Source organism: Myxocyprinus asiaticus, chromosome 12 (assembly GCF_019703515.2).
Source record: "Myxocyprinus asiaticus isolate MX2 ecotype Aquarium Trade chromosome 12, UBuf_Myxa_2, whole genome shotgun sequence".
NCBI classification, from domain to species: Eukaryota; Metazoa; Chordata; class Actinopteri; order Cypriniformes; family Catostomidae; genus Myxocyprinus; species Myxocyprinus asiaticus.
In genome coordinates this window covers 45605880-45627426 of record NC_059355.1, presented here as the reverse complement: position 1 = coordinate 45627426, position 21547 = coordinate 45605880, and the positions used below count along the sequence as shown (strand labels likewise).

General features: G+C 40.3%; 1 protein-coding gene across 5 annotated transcripts in view; it reads right to left on the bottom strand.

The window, feature by feature from the left end:
* The window catches only part of LOC127448891 (receptor-type tyrosine-protein phosphatase T-like), a 363972-nt gene that overhangs the window by 129805 nt on the left and 212620 nt on the right, over positions 1-21547 (bottom strand). For all 5 annotated transcript variants that reach the window (XM_051711804.1, XM_051711805.1, XM_051711807.1 and 2 more), the window contains exons 11-12: positions 6753-6954; positions 1382-1484 (exon numbers count right to left, since the gene is read on the bottom strand). In XM_051711804.1, the coding sequence (XP_051567764.1) occupies positions 1382-1484; positions 6753-6954 (305 nt within the window). The remainder of the gene's footprint in view (positions 1-1381; positions 1485-6752; positions 6955-21547) is intronic.

Below are 21547 nucleotides of genomic sequence, written 5' to 3'. Positions count from 1 at the left end.
CTGCTTTTATCTTTCAAACACAGTGGATCTCCATTTCAAACTAATGGCTTTAAGTGCACACTGTATTTTGTGTGTTATGTGTCTGCTGTAACCCCTGGTTGAAAGCTCATGTAATTATAAACAATTTTGAATTGCATACTTTTCATAAAGACATTTATGGATTGCCAGGGTCATAGGCATTACAGAAGAGAATAATGATGTAAATAAATACTTTAATCATTCTAAAATTGCTTAAATTTTATAGTGGTTTAAATCAAAATAAAATGCAGACAAAATATTATATTATAGTATAGTATAGTATAGTATAGTATAGTATAGTATAGTATAGTATAATAATTGTGATAATTACCGATGGGCTCCTGTTGAACATGAACTCTGTTTTGAGCCGAGCTGTTCTAGTCAGTGGCGACTTGCAATTTCGAGAATTTGCCAAAATCTGTTGCACATTCACAGAATGAATTTCAGCACAGAGAGAGGCTCTGTTGCCGTGCCAAAACACAGCCAAATGGACCAGAATCCCCTTGTAGGCTTAGCATACAAATGATGCTTATTTGAATGAGTGCATTTAAAAAGACTCAGGACACTGAGTGAATCAACAGTAATGCACTTCTTCATTCAGATGATGCACTGGACTCTGCTTGGATGATTGGAGATCATGGGTAATTTGGGTGTGTTTTGTCCTTGGGTTTTAATGTGCTTTGTATTTGTCCTCAGATCTAAAAAGAAATATGATCTTTGAAGCAATCAGAAAGTGAATGAGCATTGATGGTTGTAAAAGTGTCAGAAAGACAGCCATGTTGAACATTATTAGGCCAGAATGCACAAGCGGACATGGATCTTAACCTAAATCATATCTTAATAGCAAAATGTGCTTTCTAATCTGTTACAAAAAAAAGCTCTTTTTTTTTTTTTTCATTTTAGCTGTGGCTTAGCGGTAAGTGTACATAGTCTAACATACTGAGCAATGGTGCACATATGGTCAATGCAAGTTCAAATCTGGCTTGCAACAATCCCATTACCCTTCTCTCTCCCCATTATTTTCCCATAATACTAGCTGTAAAATAATTTTAGAACTGCATCAATTTTCATGTATCACGTTTCCAGATGCCCCATGACATTTTGCATGCTTTATATATGATATAAATGTCTTGTAGGCAAATCTAGCAGTTTATTACACTCAAACTTTGAGGATAATTTTATTCATCAAATCTTGACACAATAATGGCTCAATTTTTAACTCAAAGACCAATTCAGTGAGTTCACTGATTAATTGTTAAGTGGTTCAACTACAGTAGTTCATTGAAAAGAAGTGACTCAAAAGAATGATTTTTTTTCTTTTGACTGGCCAATGGAATGAGAGGACAGAGGGATGTATGTTTACCTGACAGGGGCTCCTCGTGATTGAGCAGGTTTTAAGAGGACAGTGATTGTCGTATCAGTTTCATTGAGAGGAGAGTCTGTCTCATATTCAGGCATGGATGGAGCTGTCAACAGACAGATTCATTTAAAAGGACATAGACTATGAACATAAAAAGAAAGCAGCACTTGTAGCACAATAGACCTCATATCCACTAATGAGAAACAGAATTCAAAAGCTTTGCATTTTAATATCAATGTATGTATAACAAGCATGCATCCATGTGTTTGCAAGTATAAAATGACTCAATTTTCTAAACATATTAATGAAACAAATTTTACATGTATGGATGTATAAATGTTCTGGATTCAAAACAAGTAAGACCGCAAGCATAACATTGTCGATTTCCACCAAAAATAATTTAGACTCAAACAAGCTTGTAGAAATGCACTTACAATGGACGTCACATTTCGTGCTTGCTTTTACAAACTGATGGGTGTTCAACTGCATGTGCTTAACTTGTATTATTATATAATATTATACAGAATTAATATTCACATATTTGCAAAAACATTTCACAATATCCATTCCTTCTAGAGAGTGTACTGTTCCCTATCTGTCACTCACTCTACGTTGTGGCGAAGTAGTGACGCTAGGGGTCACTCTTGGGAGCTCCAAACACCTCTGCTTTTTTTTTAAAAAGGCCAATGGGAATTGGTGAGTGGAATTTGCATGCCACTCCCCCGGACATACGAGTATAAAAGGAGCTGGTACGCAACCACTCATTCAGATTTTCTGTTCGGAGCCGAGCGGTTGTATTCAGTGCACTGAATTCAATTTCCTTCCAAAGACGCACCTCAAAACTGCTGGATTTACGGCGCATTTCAGCGGCTTCTCCCCCTAAGCAGCCATGGAGTGCAGAGAACGCCCCTGGGCACTTCGGCAGAGCAAAAAAAGAGAGTATATTCTAAAAGAGTATATTTTCATTCACAAAAAGAGCGGCACACACGGAACATCTTTTTAAAGATGCCTTTCCGTTTGTGTGTTATTCCTGGTTGTGGTCGTTATCTCTCCGCTTCTGACGGCCACGATCGCTGTCTGGGCGCTGCCCATGTGGAGACATCGTTCGTGGATGGATCATGTCCTCATTACGAGAACATGACCATGGCAACGTTGCGGTCGCGGCTTGCTTTTGTAAGAAAGCAAGCCACCCCAGCGGCTCCCCGCACCGGTCCTTCAACCTACGGGTTTGAGGCCGCATCGGTTAACACTGGGGGCAATTTGGGGACATCAATGGGACCACCTCCGCCGGGTATCCCCCCACAGACCTCCCATTCCCCAGCACGCTTGCTTGCCCCGGTCGGGCGCTCGGACAAGACCACCGGCTCGTCTCAGGGCGAGTTCGACCTCGTTTGGAGCCCGGGAAAAAGATGAGATATCGAGTGCAGCATCGGAGAGTGTGCTCGTCCAGTCGGATGCAGAGGCTTCTGGGTTTCAAGATGCTGAAGCAAAAACGCATTCTAGCGAGCATCCGGCATAAAGATTGGTTCGAGGCAGTAGACCTGAACGATGCGTACTTCCACGTCTTGGTCTTACCTCGACACAGACCCTTCCTGCGGTTTGCCTTCGAAGGCCAGGCATATCAGTACAAGGTCCTCCCCTTCGGCCTATCCTTGTCGCCTGGCATCTTCACGAAGGTCGCAGAGGCAGCCCTTGCCCCGCTAAGGGAAGTGGGCATCTGCATCCTCAACTATCTCAATGACTGGCTAATCCTAGCTCACTCTCGAGAGTTGCTGTGCGCACACAGGGACCTCGTGCTCCGGCACCTCAGCCGACTGGGGCTTCGGGTCAACTGGGAAAAGAGCAAGCTCTCCCCGGTTCAGAGCATCTCTTTTCTTGGTTTGGAATTGGACTCAGTCTCGATGACGGCGTGCCTCACGAACAAGCGTTCAGACGGAGGACAGCGGTTCCACTGAAACTTTTTCAGAGGCTCCTAGGGCATATGGCATCCACAGCGGCGTCCACACCACTCGGGTTGATGCATATGAGACCACTTCAGCACTGGCTTCAGACTCGAGTCCCGAGATGGGCATGGTGCCAAGGGACACATCGCGTGGCCATCACGCTGATCTGTCGCTGCCTCTTCAGTCCTTGGACCGACCTTGCATTTCTATGGGTAGGGGTTCCCCTAGAGCAGGTCTCCAGGTGCGTCGTGGTTACAACAGACGCCTCCAAGACGGGCTGGGGCACCATATGCAATGGGCACACAGCTGCCAGCTCCTGGACTGGCCCGCTGCTGCATTGGCACATCAACTGCCAAGAGTTGTTGGCAGTGCTGCTCGCCCTGCGGAGGTTCCGGCCGTTGATCCAGGGCAAGCATGTGTTTGTCCGGACGGCCAACACAGCGACGGTAGCGTACATCAACCATCAAGGCGGTCTACGCTCCCGTTGCATTTCACAACTTGCCTGCCGTCTCCTCCTCTGGAGTCAGCAGCGCCTCAAGTCGCTACGAGCCACTCACATCCCGGGCGACCTCAACACCAAAGCAGATGCACTGTCACAACAGGTTACCCTCAGGGGAGAGTGGAGACTCCACCCCCAGGTGGTCCAGCTGATTTGGAGTCGATTCGGTCGTGCACGGGTAGATCTGTTTGCTTCCCGGGAATCCTCCCACTGCCCGCTTTAGTACGCCCTGACCGAGGCACCCCTTGGTATAGATGCGCTGGCACACAGCTGGCCCCCTGGACTATGCAAATATGCATTTTCCCCAGTAAGCCTACTTGTACAGACCATGTGCAAGGTCAGGGAGGACAAGGAGCAGATCGTCGTGGTAGCACCCTACTGCCCCACCCAGACATGGTTCTCGGATCTCACGCTCCTCGTGACAGACCCTCCCCCCCTCCCCCTGGCGAATTCCCCTGAGGAAGGACCTTCTTTCTCAGGGACGGGGCACCATCTGGCACCCGTGACCAGACCTCTGGAATCTCCACGTCTGACCCTTGGACGGGACGTGGAAGACCTAAGTGGCCTACCACCCGCGGTGGTAGACACGGTCACTCAGGCTAGGGCTCCCTCTATGAGGTGACTGTATGCCTTGAAGTGGCATTCTTCCCGAGGCAAAGACCCCCAGAGATGCACAGTCAGATCGGTGCTTTCCTTCCTGCAGGAGAGGCTGGAGGGGCGCCTGTCCCCCTCCACCTTGAAGGTGTATGTAGCCGCTATTTCGGCTCATCACGATGCAGTAGATGATAAGTACTTGGGGAAGCACGACTTGATCATCAGGTTCCTGAGAGGCGCTAGGAGGTTGAATCCCTCCAGACCGCGCCTCGACACCCCTCGTGGGACCTCTCTGTCGTCCTTCGGGGTCTACGTGGAGCTCCCTTTGAGCCCTTGGAGTCAGCTGAGCTTAAGGCACTTTCTTTCTGACTGCCCTCCTGACTGCGCTCTCTTCCATCAAGAGGGTAGGGGACCTGTAGGCGTACGCTGTCAGCGAATCGTGCCTGGAGTTTGGTCCGGGTTACTCTCACGTGATCCTGAGACCCCGACCAGGCTATGTGCCCAATGTTCCCACGGCCCCTTTTAGGGATCAGGTGGTGAACCTGCAAGCGCTGCCCCAGGAGGAGGCAGACCCAGCCTTGGCGTTGCTGTGTCCGGTGCAAGCTTTACGCATCTATTTGGATCGCACACAGAGCTTTAGAAGCTCCGAGCAGCTCTTTGTCTGTTTGGTGCACAGCGGAAAGGAAGCACTGTCTCCAAACAGAGGATCACCCACTGGGTCACTGATGCCATCGCGATAGCATATCAAGCTCAGGACGTGCCACCCCCTGCGGGGTTACAAGCCCACTCTACCAGGAGTGTGGCGGCCTCCTGGGCCCTGGCCAGTGGCACCTCTTTTGCAGACATCTGCAGAGCAGCGGGCTGGGCAGCACCCAACACCTTTGCGAGGTTCTACAATCTCCGGGATGAGCCGGTCTCATCCTGTGTATTGGCAGGCACGAGCAGGTAAGTTCCGGGACAGCTGGCCGGGTGTACCGCTTGCGCATAGCGCCTTTCCCCTCCCTTGAGGTGAAGACGTGCGCTCTTGACTCCCAGTCGTGTTCACAGACTGTGATCCCTGGATGACTTTCCTCCTTAACCCTCTGGCAGTTGAGTTTGCAGAGAAACTCGCTGCCGGCCCAGTACGTACACTAATGAGGCCATGTACTGAGGTAGGTGCTCTACATGTGCTGGTTCCCTGAAGGCGACCCCATGTGATATCTTCCACAAAATCGTTTCCCTGTCAGTAAACGACATCTTCCTTGGACAGAGGCCCCTCTGCCCCTGGTCGCCATGCTTTGTAGAAACTCCTTCCCCTTCGGGTAGGACCTACCATGGGACCTCTCCACATGACATACTTCCGACAAGACTCCACTCAAAATCATCGACACAACGTCGAGTGAGTGACAGATAGGGAACTTTCTGGTTACTTTCATAACCTCCGTTCTCTGATGGGGGGAACGAGACATTGTGTCCCTTTTCCCACAACGCTGAACTACCCGCTGAAATGACCAGGACATGGTCTCGGCTCCTCAGCACAAAACCTGAATGAGTGGTTGCATACCAGCTCCTTTTATACCCGTATGTCCGAGGGAGTGGCATGCAAATTCCACTCACCAATTCCCATTGGCCTTTTTTAAAAAAAGCAGAGGTGTTTGGGGCTCCCAAGAGTGATCCCTTGTGTCACTACATCGGCACAACGTCTCGTTCCCTCCATCAGGGAACGGAGGTTACGAAAGTAACCATCACGTTTTGAAGCCCGACTCAAAAGTCATTACTATGTAATCATATTGAAAATGCCACTTTCTCTCGCTCTCATTGCAATGTTTAGATTCAGTGAACAATACAGCTTTAATAAATGGTTTCTGGCGTGCTGCATAAATGCCACATCATTATGAAATGGAACTAACTAACAGTTAAAGCCACGGGCCACAGAAATAGGGTTGAACTTGTTTACAATTCATGTTCTCATTATTCCATTCACATTACATTAACTGTGTTCCAATAATATTTATGCCAATAACATAACACACTAATGAGATTTTTGCTCCAGCAAAACTTCTTTAAGTTAAAGTCAAAATGATAAACTAATTATGCAAATTTCAGAAATGCAAGTGATAATGAGGTAAACAATCAAATTATGCTTATTTAACCCCATCAGTTCATGTTCCCTGAAATAATTTAATACATTATCATCAGCCTGTTTCCAATGTGAACAGCCAATAGCCTTAAAGAAGAAATATGTCAAATTTGCTAAATTAAATTGGAACGTGAGTGTCTGTTTAACTATAATTGTGTATAAATATCATTACGGTTTTGGAAAGAATTCAACAATCTTAGCTGAAACCCGTTTCCTCACCTGCGATCTTGGTGGCTATACGGGTGGTCACAGGTGGGCCAAAGCCTTTGTTAGTGCTGGCTTTCAGAGTAAAGTAGTAGGTGGTACCAGGATACAATCCCACAAAGAGATGATGAGTCTCATTTTGGAGTTTAAAGACCCGGCCACGTTGTGTAGACAGATCAGCGCTGGGGTCTAGAGAGCTAAGAGCCTTATAGGTGATCTAGAAAAGAGAATAGGAGAGGCCATTTGATTGATAAAATTCTTAATTCACAGAATCTTGTTGGTTAAACCCTCCTTGGTTAAACCAGAGACTATTTAGCAGAGATGGGTAACTTCTATTAAAATTAATTGGAGAAATTGGAACGGTCAACGGATGTAGAAAAGGAAGTACCGCTTTACAGGTAAAAGAGAAAGTCACCTTTTAGACAAAGACATTGCCTGTCAAACAATTCGAGAACGTGCATGCGCATTAGCTAAACAAGTCGAGAAAATTTCAGTTTTTAGTGTGATTTGAGGTAAAGAAGCACAATTTATTATACCATTGTTGTCTGACTTTACTGCTGATTTGAAATATGTTCTATTCACGTTATCATGACCAACTGTTTTGGAGATTTCAGTCTTTCTCTTTTCAAGTAGATAGAAATTGCACTTGTATGCTGCTTGTTTCCAAAGAAAAATAGCTGCCCAGCCTGCCCGAGAGCATTCCAAAGATGGCCACCGAATGGACTGACTTGCTTAAAAGACTTTGGTTAAACAGCAATGAGGTAAACACACACACCAACCTTTATTGATTATAATTTTAAAGGAATAGTTCATCCAAATATGGAAATTCTGTGTAAATTCCAAACCCGTATGACTTTTTATATAGAAACAAAACAATTCGGCCAAATCTTATGAAAATTACATGACTGGTGACAATTTTGCAAAATGACATGGTTCAATACATGTATTACAGCAGGTCTGAGGTAAACTGGCACCTCGTGGCACTAAAAGCGAGTTAAATGTTCTCCTAAACAGGTGAGGTTTTAAATGTTTTTAGCACCACCTTTTTCAACAGGAAACTGCTGCAACATAAAAATAATTGTTAAAAAATGTAGGTATAACAAAGTCTTTCTAGCAAGCCAGTCCACTGTCGGCCATCTTTGGAACGCTCTCGGAAGGCTATTTCCAGTCATGACAATGCAGCTCCTATCTACTTGAATGGCGAAAGACCGAAATCTCAAAAACGGTTGGTCAAGATTACAATCAAAGAACATATTTCAAATCAGCAATGAAATTGACAATACTGGAATCATAAATTGTGCTTATTTACCTCATATTACGCTAAAAAACTAAATTTTCTCGGCTTGTATAACTAATGTGTATGTGCAGTCTCGAGTTGATAGACAGGTGATGTCTGTATCTAAAAGGTGATTGGCTCATTTAACTGTAAGGCGGGACTTCCTTTCTACATCTGTTGACCATTGGGAATTCAGAGCTCCTAGGTTGGGGGTTCCAATTTCTCTAATTCATTTTAAAAGAAGTGGCCCATCTCTGCTAAATAATCTCTGGGTATAATAACATGATTCTATGAGACGACTATGAGAACACTTCATAGCATGATCCCATTGAATGGCCTAAAACACCCATAAAAAGACAAAAACTCACTATAAATATACATTCAAAGTCGCAATCAGTTATGAGACACAACGTTGTTTGATATCACTGACGTCAAACCTGGCAAAATATGTCTTCATGAGCCAAGTTTGAGTATTTACAAGTGCCAATGAGATTTAAGAGTAACTGCAGAGGGGAAGATTTTCATTGAATAACGACTTAAATTTCAGTCTGTTTGTCACACAAAACTATTGCATGGCTTCAAAAGACTTGGAATATAGTGCAAGCGAGTCAAACGGACTACTTTTGATGGTGCTTTTTTGTCGTTTTGGAGCTTGACATTGTCTGTCCCCATTCACTTTCATTGTATGGAAATGAGCAGAAAAGATATTTAGCAAAATAGCACATTTTTCATCCATGGGAGGTACATGTACAAACAATATGACAGAGAGTATTAATAATGACAGAATTTTAATTTTTGGGTGAAGAATTCCTTTAAGCATTATTACGCTTCACAACATCAGCATTTTGGAACAGGGAGAGCATTAATCTCTTATCTCTTATCAGTTATTTCTCTAAATTTCAGAGAAATGTCCAGTGACTAAAAAATACAACCTAACCATTACATTATGCTAAAACATTACAATGAGTATACAGTGTACTGTGCTGTAAATACAAGTCACATATTAAAACAGTTTTATGAGGCTTATAGATCTGATTCACGTATGCACATTTTTGAAAACAAAATCCAGTTCAGTATTAACTGACCCCAAATTTAGCTAAACTCGGTTATAGATAATCAGTGACACCGCCGTTCACGCTAAGACGCACATACGTCATATCTCAGAGGAGACTGATGTAAACTGATGGCCACAGTGTTTAGGGGTAATCAAAACATTTCAGCCCTGACGTTTCACACTTCATAACTCCATTCCACGATTCAAATAAAATAAATTGACAGCTGGGTGCCTGGCAGGCCCACTGAGTAAAAGCCTTTCATGCATAGTGGGGTGATTCAGAATGCCCTCCAAACACTCACTTAGACAAACACACAGACACACACACGTCCGTGACTGCCCACTGACCACAGGCAACAAAACATTCAGGAGAAGGCAAGTCTGCACATTCAAACCTAATACAACTCTAGAAAATGCACATATTTACAGCCTCCAAACAAACTCAGAAACACACATACGAGAGACAGACAGGCAGAGAGAGAGACATAGAGATAGAGAGACACAGGCAACGTAACGATGAAACAATAATGACTTGTCAGACATCAAAATATCACTTGCTGCCATTATAGATTTAATGGAATTACAATGAATTTTTAGAACATTATTCATCTAAAAATACAGAAGAATGTTGCCACTTGATCCCCCTTTAATAAATTATGATGAATAATTCTGCTAGAACACCATAATTCATCCAAAATACACCATAAACATGGTGTGATGCCTGGCATACTTAAAGTACATATAGATGGAACATATGGACATATAGGTTTTATTCTTCAAAACAGAATCAGCTCAAACTTCCTTAATTGTTGTTTTATTTCATGTCAAAGGATTTTTTTTTTTTTTTCTTTTTTATATATCATTGCATTTTTAAGTTTTCCAGCAGTACAATTTTGATTTAGTATGCTATCATGATTATGACTTCAGGTTTGGTCAGTAAATCACATAGTGCCACTGAGGTGTGGAGCAGTAGCCTAGTATAATATACTGGCAAGCATACTGTATACATGTAATGGATTATAAATTCTTCTTAACAGAGATTTAAAGCTTGAACTACAACTTTAACTGCTGCCAATTTACATGGTGATTTAATGTGGCGCTACCTTTTAAAATGCTCTTAAAGGTGAAGTGTGTAATATCTCTGTTGCTAACGGCACCAAAAGGAATTGAAAAATTAATGATTGTATCCAAACTGGTATCCCAAACACTCCTTACTTATATTGTTTTTTTGTTTTTTTTTCTTCCACATTGCACTGGCTCAGAAGATAGCCTTTGAACATTGAAAAACTTACACACTCCATCTTTAATATTAAAAATGCTCTCTTTGGGGCAGTTCAGTTTAAAACACAACACTGTATACAACACTGTATACACTTTACAATAGGCTATATTTGTTAACATTAGATAACGCATTAGTTATCGTGAACTGTCTATCGAGGAACCGTGGCTGTCTTCCAAGAAGGGGCCGGAGGACTCGCTGCCATCCGCTGGGGGAGGAGCGAGCTGGTGTCCACCAGAGGGTGGAGGAGCGGTTGAGGACCGGGCGACAGCAAGGCAAGCAAGTTCTTCTCTCTCTCTCCTCTCTCTCTATCTCTCTGTGTGTCTCTGCTCACCCTTTCCCTCTCCCCACGCCTCCCCTTGTCTCTCCCCCAGGTTCACAGGAGTCGGGGTGGACCACTGGCTGACAGAACGGCCGGAAGGGCGGGGGGGGGGGTTAGTCAGATCGGTGGTGCCCCGGACTGAATCGGGTGGGAGTGGAGTGTGATGAGGAGGAGGGCTTGGCCGGGCCGTGATGGAGGACGGCCGGTGCTGAATCAGCTGATCAGTGGGAGAGCAAGATATGGGGCGGCCAGAGATGCCAGTGGAGAGAGAGATGCACGCGGCCGCATTGTATGTGTGTCTGTGTCCTTATGGTTTATGTTGTTTTAAGTTCATTTATATCATTAAAGTTTATGTTTACTGTTCAGCCGGTTCCCGCCTCCTCATTGCCTGTCCTTATACTATTACACTATTTACTCTAACTCCGCCCACCATTGCTATGACCAAGCTCAAGACAGCCACGACAAATTTCTTTGGGGTCAACTGCTGGTCAAATGAAGGCGGGCATATTTGAATTTTTCACGATGGGGCAGAGATGTTGAACTGGTCAACGGGTTTGACATTTAGTGGGTTAAGAGAAAGGAAGAACGGAGTGACTGTTTGCACTCCAATATTGTAGTAACAATGTTTTTGGTGGAAACCATAGTTTTAATTATGGTGGTACTACAGTAATATGTAGTTTAAATAGTAACCATGTTTAATTTTGATTTTACTACAAAATGCCATGGTGAAACTATGATTACAGTTGTAAAACCATAATACATCTTTGTAAAGCAAGGTTAAAGTTAGGTTTAGGGGTAGGGGTTGGTGTAGGGTGTCTGTGTTACTCTAAATAAACACAATAAACATGCTAAAGTGATGCCCCTATAAAGCATTTTAGTGCAAATAGCATATGCCATTTAAAAAATGTATTAGTATATGTTGACATTAATATCCAAGATTAATAAGTAAAAAAAATATATATATATTTTTTTTTAATTAAATTTTAGTTTTATAATGAAATAAATTAATATGGTGGCACAATTATATTTTTGTCTACAAAATTAATTTCAAACATTTAAGCATACGCCTTCAGATCAAAATATTTTTAAGATCATGAGAAACATTTCAGTCAAGTGTTTCAAAACTTTTGACCGGTAGTGTATATATATATATATATATATATATTGTTGATATTGAGTTCATCTTAAGTAATGTAGTTAAATAAATCAACCTTATTGTAAAGTTTTACCACAAAATCTCATTCTTAGGCTATAATCCCATCTTAGTTTTGCCAAATTACCTGTTTACAAGTTTACTTTTTTTTTATTTTTTGTGAAGGTTTTTAAAATATCATCTATTCCCTTTAGTTTAGGCCCACTGTAAATTTCTGCCCTTGTTTGGTGTTAATATACTCTGCCAACAGCAGGTCGTATTGAACTTATCTCATAAAACACTGATTCTTTACAGCCCAATGAAATAGAAGGCGTAAGAAGGGTACTGTTCATGTAATATAGAGTCGGTCAGGTTCAGGTAACTCGGTTGCTCTCAAGAAGTCATGATACAGATCTGAGGTTGAGTGTAGTTCAATGCAACCCTCTTAGAAATTAAACTTAATTTAGCTATTGATTGAAACAACCATGTTTATATACAACTTCATTCTAGACTGACATCTGTTCTGGCTGTGTACTATTCTATTTTGAAATCTAGTATTGTGGAATTACTAATCCTGTAGGCCACTGCATCAAAAATTGACCATAGTTTGCTCTGGTGTTTTTGAAATAAGTACATGTAAATGTAATGTAAATACTAATTCCTTCCTGAATTACAATTTTTGCCAGATTGGACGTAGCTGAGTTACCATAAACCTTTATTTACCTATGCACCTTTATGCTATAATTTTACTAACCTTTTACTATACTGTGAGTCAATTTATAATCTGTCATTAAATGGGTTACATCATACATTTATTAGTGTACATTTTTCTCCCAGAGGCCCACTTATAGTGTTGAATCAACGGTTAAGATTGGGCTAAGATTCAGCTTCTAACATTGTGAAAGAGAGTTGTAGGTGCTTCACAGCCAGGAACAGCACAAGGTTTTGCAAAACTTACAATGCATTATTCTGGTATTTAGAAATAATACTATAAACCCCTAATTCCACTTTAAAGAACACAATAGTGCCTACCCACACTTTCAGCTGTCTTGGTTTCAGAAGTATTTTTCCCATTAATTTCTTTCAAAGGATTTCATATAGTCCTTCATGAAAGAGTTCTAAGCCATGAACCAAACCAACCAGCTCAGAGGTGAAGAACACCATTACAAACTTTGATTTGAAGCAAAAAAATAAAAATAATGAAACAATGCAGACTGATGCCTTCATCTGGAGCATATGCCGTTGTTTAACAACCTCTGAGCTTACGTCTTTAAAGGTTTATACGTTTCCGTTGAAAATCTTCTCCTAAAAAGAATTAATAGGATTTTTACTTCTGGAACCAGACTGTTGTGCTCCACCTCACTCTGACCTAAACACCGAATAGATGATGTTGGTGTGTAACTGTTAGCGGTCATATACTGGTTTTCGGAGGATTTCAGAACAAGCCATTTTTGCGTAAAAGGGTCTTTGGGGAATACGTTTTGAGTTCAGAAAGTTACAGTATGTTTTCCTAGAACATTAAACTGTTTTATCGCAAAAGATCACAGCAAATTTGATTCCTCGTGATATGACCTTTTTAAAACGTACTAGTACATCACCCATCTCCAGCACGAAATCTACAAATTTTCCAGGAGCTAAATAAAAAGAGCATTTCAGCTCAAAGGCCATTGTGGAGATCAATAGACTTCCAATTACTCTGTCATCAGCCCCCACTTAAATGCTGTCACCCTGACAGGGAAAAATGCGCTTGACTGATCAGTACTGTAGAAGATTGAAAGGGTAGAATGGAGAGTTGAAGGTGGTGGTGGGGGACATAGCTCTCTGGCCTCTCTCTCTCTCTCTCTCTCTCTCTTTTCAGACTCTGTTGTCATAGGAGATAGGAAGTATTGGCCAGAGGGCATGTGATGCCACACGACAGACTGCTAAAAGTGGCCTAATGCACTCCCGAACGCCCTCTGGCTCTCTGTTAAAAGAACCGCTTGAGTTTAATTGAGCACAGCTGATTTGCAAAGGGTTTGTTTCCAAAATCAGTTTGGCAGTGGAGAAGGAAATGCAAAGAAAGCAGCCCTGTTTATGGGAGATACTGGTTTTCTAGCTATTTTGCTATGGCAATGAGTAAGGTCAGATATTTTCATGACCATTTTTGTTGTATGGGATTACTGGATAAGGATTCAAAAAATAAATCTGATTCAGAACAATTCGCTAAGCAGTCATTCAGATCGATTTGTGAACTGGTTCAACTGAATCACTGAAAACAAGTTACTCAAAAGAACAATTTGCTTATAAATCAGAGATCACTAAGCTTGTGAGCAGCACTAAATATGCATCCTAGAAAGAAAAAAAATCTTCAACTACACTTGCATATCACTGTCATAGAGAAGCTCTTTTTTTTGTTTTTTCCCTTCCCAGTTTGGAATGCCCAATTCCCAATGCGCTCTAGGTCCTTGTGGTAGCGTAGTGACTCACCTCAATCCGGGTGACGGAGGACGAATCTCAGTTGTCTCCACGTCTGAGACCATCAATCCTTGCATCTTATCACATGGCTTGTTGAGCACGTTACCACGGAGACATAGAGCGCGTGTGGCATCCACGCACAACTCACCACGTGCCCCACTGAGAGCGAACCACATTATAGCGACTACGAGGAGGTTACCCCATGTGACTCGGGCCAATTTGGTTGCTTAGGAGACCTGACTGGAGTCACTCAGCACGCCCTGGATTCGAACTCACGACTCCAGGGGTGGTAGTCAGCATCTTTACACGCTGAGCTACCCAGGCCCCTTGAGAAGCTCTTTTAAAGCAATGAAACATATCTAAAATCCATCCCATATGGACTTTTATCTCTGCTGATTAAAAGAACTGAAAAACTTTGCTGGAAACCTAGTAGTATTTATAAATACCTGAAAAGTAAAATGAGAGAGGGAAACCCATGCTGGAGTGGATGGTGAGTATTCAGCAGTAGTATCGTTCAAGCAAATTGTATCTTGAGATTTACAGTTAGTAAACAAACATGCTGCGAGCACAGAATATTTAGTATTTTGTAAGTTTGAGGCACGAGTTTTGAGGTTTTGAGATGCCAGACATAAATTAGGTAGTGTTTGGGGTAAAGAACAATGACATGCATTTTATGTAGATGTATTTCACTTTGTAATTTATTTTGCAGACATTAACATAAACAAAACAGAACAGAGCACAATACAAATAGTAGTGGGCACATTTTCATGCACGTTCCTACATTTTACACCTCTTATGCTTTGTAAGCCGACAACCTGTAAAGTTATAATGCTATAAACAGCTTTCTTTTATTGGGGTAAGGTCATAAATGGTTTAAGCAAAAACCATTTGACACATATAGATTTTTGCCCATTACCCCAATTTTTAGATGAGATTTAAAATTGGGAAAAGCAATGATAGATCTGCAAGCAACAGGCGATAACTCTTTCAAATAATCCCGCAGCAGACTCTGAAAACAGACTTTAAGTAATAAGTAGGGCTGCTGATTTAACTTGTTAATCCAGCATGGTTAATAATATAAAAAAATAACGCATTGAAAAAATTCACGCAATTAATCATTCCGTCAGACCATAAAAAGGAATATTCATACCATCGTAGCAATTCATGCTTGAAGTACCACCTTTATGTTTCAAAGAGATCTCATGAGAAATCGTATGTATTCTTACATAAAGTTTGGTTCTAGCAAACATACGTTCTCTTACGTTTGCATAGACACCGAAATGTATAATATTGACGTATTGACAGCATCTAAACATCATCATTTTAATTGTTCCATAATTTCGGGGTAGCTGCTGTAAAAGCGCGGTTGCCCCTCGTCTTTAATTTAGACCTAGGAACTGTCTGGGGATTATGCATCTGTAGCAGATTGGCAAGGTATGAGGGTGCTAGTCCATTAAGGGATTTAAAAATAAAAAGCAATAATTTATACTCTATATACTGTTCTATATCGAACAGGAAGCCAATAAAGAGAGCATAAGATCGGAGTAATATGAGCATGCTCACGAGCACCAGTCAGCGGTCTTGCTGCAGCATTTTGGACCATTTGCAGTCATGCAAGGGATGCATGGCTACTTCCTATAAAGAGGGAATTGCAGTAATCTTGCTGGGCAAAAATAAATGCATGAATGACCTTTTAAAAATCCTTAAATTACGAAAAAGGCTTGACTTTAGATAAGAGTCTCAGTTGAAAAAAGCTTGCTTTACGACTGAATTTATCTGTTTATCGAGCTTAAGGGCGCTGTCGCATACAAAGCCTACGTTTTAGAATAGACAGTCTAGCAAAGGTTCTAATGCATTACTGTCGTTCATTTTCAATGGTAAATAAATTTAGGCATCATCTGCGTAGCAATGAAATGATCCCCATATTTCCTAAAGGAAGCATATAAAGAGAGAACAGGACAGGGGCCAGAATAGAGCCCTGAGGAACGCCACAGGTGAGAGGGGCTGACACAGATGAGAATTCCCCAAGACGAACTGAGAAGCTTCTATTCGTAAGATATGATTTAAACCAGCTAAGAGCGTTGCCACAGATACCCACACACTGCTCGAGGTGTGAGATGAGGATACTATGATCTACAGTATCAAAGGCTGCGCTAAGATCTAACAGCACCAAGATCACCAAATTTCCTGAGTCAGCAGTTAAAAAGATATCGTTAAAATTTTTTAAAGGGAAGATTCAGTGCTGTGATGTGTTCTAAAACCAGACTGAAATACTTTGCAAATATTATTATTATCTAAAAAAGTCTTGATAACTGAACAAGTACTGTTTTTTCCATGATTTTTTAAATAAAAGGTAATTTAGAGATTGGTCCAAAATTGGAAAGAACAAGGTTGGTTTTTTTTTAAGGAGAGGCTGCACTACTGCATTTTTAAAATACTCTGGTACTGTCCGTGTAGCCAAACATTTATTAATTATGGACAATATGCTACGTCCAACAATGCCTATAATTTGTTTCAGAAAACGTGTCGGAATAATGTCCTGGGGGGAGGTAGTGGGCTTCAATAATTCAACAAACTCTGTAAAAGTAGAAAATTAAATGGGTTCAAATTGGCATAGAGCAGCAGAACATACAGGTGGAAACGATGGATCACCAACAGGGGGCTGAATGCGTGATATGACATCTGCAATCCTATCAACAAAAAAGTTAAGAAAGCGGTCACAGAAAGCGGGATTTAGCATGTTTCGCCCTCAAGGGAGCAACAGAGTTCAAGACCTTAGTTCAGGTGGAGTTAAATGCATTAACATGCCACTCAACACTTTGGTGATGTAAAAGAGAATCAAACTCAAGGGATTGTAATGCCTCTTTCTATGCAGCGGTAAATTAATCTACTTATTACGTGTATTACGTTTATATTGTTGAAATGTTTAAAGACTGGGGTAGGTTTAGGGATCTAAAATATATATAAAACAGTAAAAATATACAAAAATATTTGTAATTGATTCGTGTATTCAAATATTTTTGTAATGGATTTGTTATTATTTTACGTTTCTGTAAATACGCTGTAAAAAAAAAAGCTGTAAATACTTAAAAATGTTTACATTTTAGATGGTTTCAAACGTCCATATTGTATGTTTTAGTGTCTATCTATTATAAACAAGTACATTTAAATGTTACAAATATTAATGTACAAATAGCTATGTATATTAATGATATCAGGCTGTATGTTTTTATGAGTCCCAGACAGTAGGGGGCAGTAAGCGTAACTCCAGCTGTACAGACAACAAAACCACACTTTAGTGACAGCAGACAGCACAAGATGAGGATGTGTTCTTGCATTCAAACAGAGCTGGATGATGCATCTTCGCATGCAGAGATCTCGAGACCTGTTTTTCTACGTTTCAAACCTCACTTAATTTGACACACCATCCTAAAACGTGTTTATAACGCAAATCAAAATGAGACGCTCCAAAAGAGTCTGTCTGATGCATCCCAACTACTGAAATTTGCACAAAGCCGGCCAATCAGATTAGAGCTTAAAATGTTTGGCAAGTGTTTGCCATTTTTGTGTGCAATATGCATCAGATTGTCATTGGACAGACTGGGAGTAAGACCGCTAATAATACACTAGGTCTGCTGTCTGGGACAAAATAGGGGTACTTGAATTTCACTATCTCACTGGCACAAAATAAATAAATAGCTGCACTCTCGACATTAACTTGGATTTAGACTTCTCTGCACCTGTCTCTGGACAAGAGCCACAGGAGTATGGCCCATTAACTGTTTTTAATGAATAAGAGAAGTAAGGGACCAAAGGGGTTACTAGTTCTCTTAACTCGAGTGCTTGCATTTAACCATTTATTGACAGAAATGAAAACAATGCAGTGAAGGAGGGAGGATGGGATAAGCACAAGTTTTTCTCTATAGCCTTCTGTTGGGGCTAAATAAACAGTTTATCTTCATTAGGGGCAAAAACTCTTTCGCACTAAATCACCACAAAGCATGACAGCTCCTTGTTTTGACTTATTCAGAGAGAGGATAATAGAGAGAGACAGAAAGAAAGTATGTGTGTGTCCAAGATATTATCAACCTCACATAAGGACTGTGGCAGTAGCATGGTACAGTCACTGATGGTATCAAATATTAATACCATGCTACTTTAAAGTATACAAGGGTACAAAATGTTTACCATGTTCATGTACCATGTTATTTATTTGGTACTTCAAATAATACCATTGTATTAGCATTGTACATGCACAAAAAAACATGGCATTAGCATTTTACTTTTTGTTAGTTTATATATATAATATACCTTGGTATTCACAAAATACTTTAAAGCACACCATCATATTACCATGGTAAAAATCTTGGCAATACCATGTTACTTTTTGGTATGTTTTTGTTAGAGAAATACGATAATCGTATACCATTATATTGACATGTTAACTCAAAGAATACCAAGGTGTTCCTTGTACTTGTTACTTGAAATCACTGTAGTACTATGGTATCATGTCCATTTTTGGTATGTTTTGCAAGTGGAAAAGTAGAAAATGATACTGCAATAACTGCAATGACTAGGTCTTATCATGTCCTTGTGGTTTATAAAATACAAAATAAAAATTATTATTATTTAAATAATCAAATAAATATTAAATATTATTTTTATTTTAGTCCTACCATTCTTGCCACATGAAAAAAAAAAGGTTAACGCTTTACAATAATGTTTTATTTGTTATACATTTAGAAAATGCATTAGGTATCAAGAACTAACAATGAACAACATTTTTTTGACAGCTTTTATTAATCTTGGGTAATGTTTTAAATGTACAGTTGTTCATTGTTAGCTCATAATGCAAACCTGTTGATGTGCATGCAACCCCCCCCCCCCCCCAAACACACACACACAGAACTGATAGTCTAGTCAAAAAAGAGTTAATAATGTTGACATATTATAAAGATGTATAATTTGTCAACATTATGAACAATTTTGAACAGCACACTATAGGGTAAATGTGAACTAATTTAAGCAAAGTAAAGTCAAACCCATGGGTGGGGTCAATGAGCATCAACAGGTAATGTAAAATGTTACCAAAATGTGGTAGTGTATGTTTGTGCACTTAACAGGAAGACATTAGAAACCAAGACAGAGTGGAGGGGTGTAAGACATAATGTCATGGCAGTATACTCACAACATGTCATGCAAATTAAACACATCAAAGCTCAAGGACTAAACACCCTGTGTGTAGAAATGTTTTGCTATTTACTCATGCTCATTTGCATGGAGATAAAGCAAAAGATGACACAAGAGAACAAAAGACACTTTTCCCTTTACACATCTCACTGTTGATTAATAAGGAGCTGTTGAGGATATTCTCTCTGTCTAACTTTCATAATCACTCTTTTCAAGACACTTATTTTGTCAGCAAAGCAATTCATTTCTGACAGGCTTTGATGGTTTGATAACAGGAGGATGTTTTGCAGAGAAAAGGGAAGGGAGAGGGAAACAGACAGACAGTAAAAGAAAGTGAAATCTGACCGAAGTATGGGTTTTGATTTTGGACTCATCTCAGGTGGTCAGAAACTGATCCGAAACTCCACTGTGAGGTGTGTGTGTGCTTGTGTGTGTGTGTGGGGCTTAGTGGTTGATGCTCAAGGATGGCAAACGATAGCTTATTGGTTCGAGCCCATAAGGAATAAGCTATAAACCATTACCATTGCACCCTTGAGCAAGGTACTTAACTCCAGGTTGCTCAGAAAGAAAGGAAAATGTCGTTATTAGCAAAAAGTTCTCTCTACAGTATAGATTTAAAATCTCATTCGATTCAAATATGGCACATTAGATCAGATGGGTCATGTCAAGTTTGATGTCAATGTTGAGAGCATGTTTACATGCTAACCAAATCAGCTTATTCAAAAAATCCAACCATGTAAGAAAACGATTTAAAATCATCGGTTATTCTCTGCTTTTGGTGTCAAAATGTAAACAATTATGTGCACATTGAATAAGTCACAACAACGTTGGTAAAAGTGTTGACAAGAAATGCACAGTCGAGATAATGTGCGAAAATCTACGTTTGCCGATTGTTTTTATTTAAACCATTTATGACCTTAGCCAAATAAAGACACACTGTTTAAGGTGTTTACCTGACCTTACACATTGTCAGTTGCATGAGATGTAAGAACATGCATGTGAACATGCTGATTGATATCCAACTTGCCATGATGCATCTTGATAAGCTTTTTTTGAGTTATGGATTTGAAGCAAAAAACAAAACAAAAACAATTTAATTTTGCTCTATTCCTCACATAAATACTTGTTATATAGTGTAAAAGTCATATAGACTACTTTTATGGTGCTTTCTTCAAACTATTTTTGGCGGTTGGAGACTTTCTGCCATTTTTTGAGAATGTATATTATTAACGATTAAATTACAGAATTTTTTTTTGTTTGTTTGTTTGTTTGTTTTTGGGTTAATTATTCCTTTAAACATTCACAATTGTTAAAAAAAAAACATTCTTAGAAAAAAAGGGTTATTTAGTGGTTTAATGGATCTTCAATGGGTTTGCATTTTATTTATCTAAACAGGTTTAGCAGAAAAGCCTCTTCTTATCAAGACTTTTGATAAGAATGTTGCCATATAGGTTCTTGGAGCATATAGTTCTAGGTATCATTAATTAACAAAGGATACCTGAAGCCCTAATGGGTTGTTTGAAGCACCAGTACATCAATGGTTATCTAAAGAACCATGATCCTTAAAATGGTTTTCCTGCTAGGCTTTAAACCCCTTTTTGAATGTAGAATGTAGGCAAGGAAGCATTTCAGCCCTTTCTATTTCAGTATAATTTCCTTTTCTCTAAGTATACAGTCAGTCTATATACAAGTACATACTGTCCTAAGGTGGTGAATATAGACATTTGCTTGCAGCAAACAAAACAGTATCCCTTTGTGACCAGTCCACAACTGCATTCATCTCTACACCTTTCTTCTCCTGTCTCTTAGCTCTTTGTCCTAAGAGTAATTTGTCTGAATCACTAAAAGCGTAGAAAGGATGCATATGGCTGCTCAGATCTCCCGGATAATTCTTTTGGACACTTCTAATTAAATCAATGAGGGCTATTATAGCAATTATCCAGCCAAATGGGACTGCACTGTGTCTGCTCAATACATTTAGTTAATTCTGTTAATCTTCTTATTGCCAAGATGGCCCTGTTTTAATGATGTACCTGGATATGCACAATGGCTCATATGTGGTTTGTCTTCCTCATCAAATCAACAAGATCGGGTGGTAGTTTT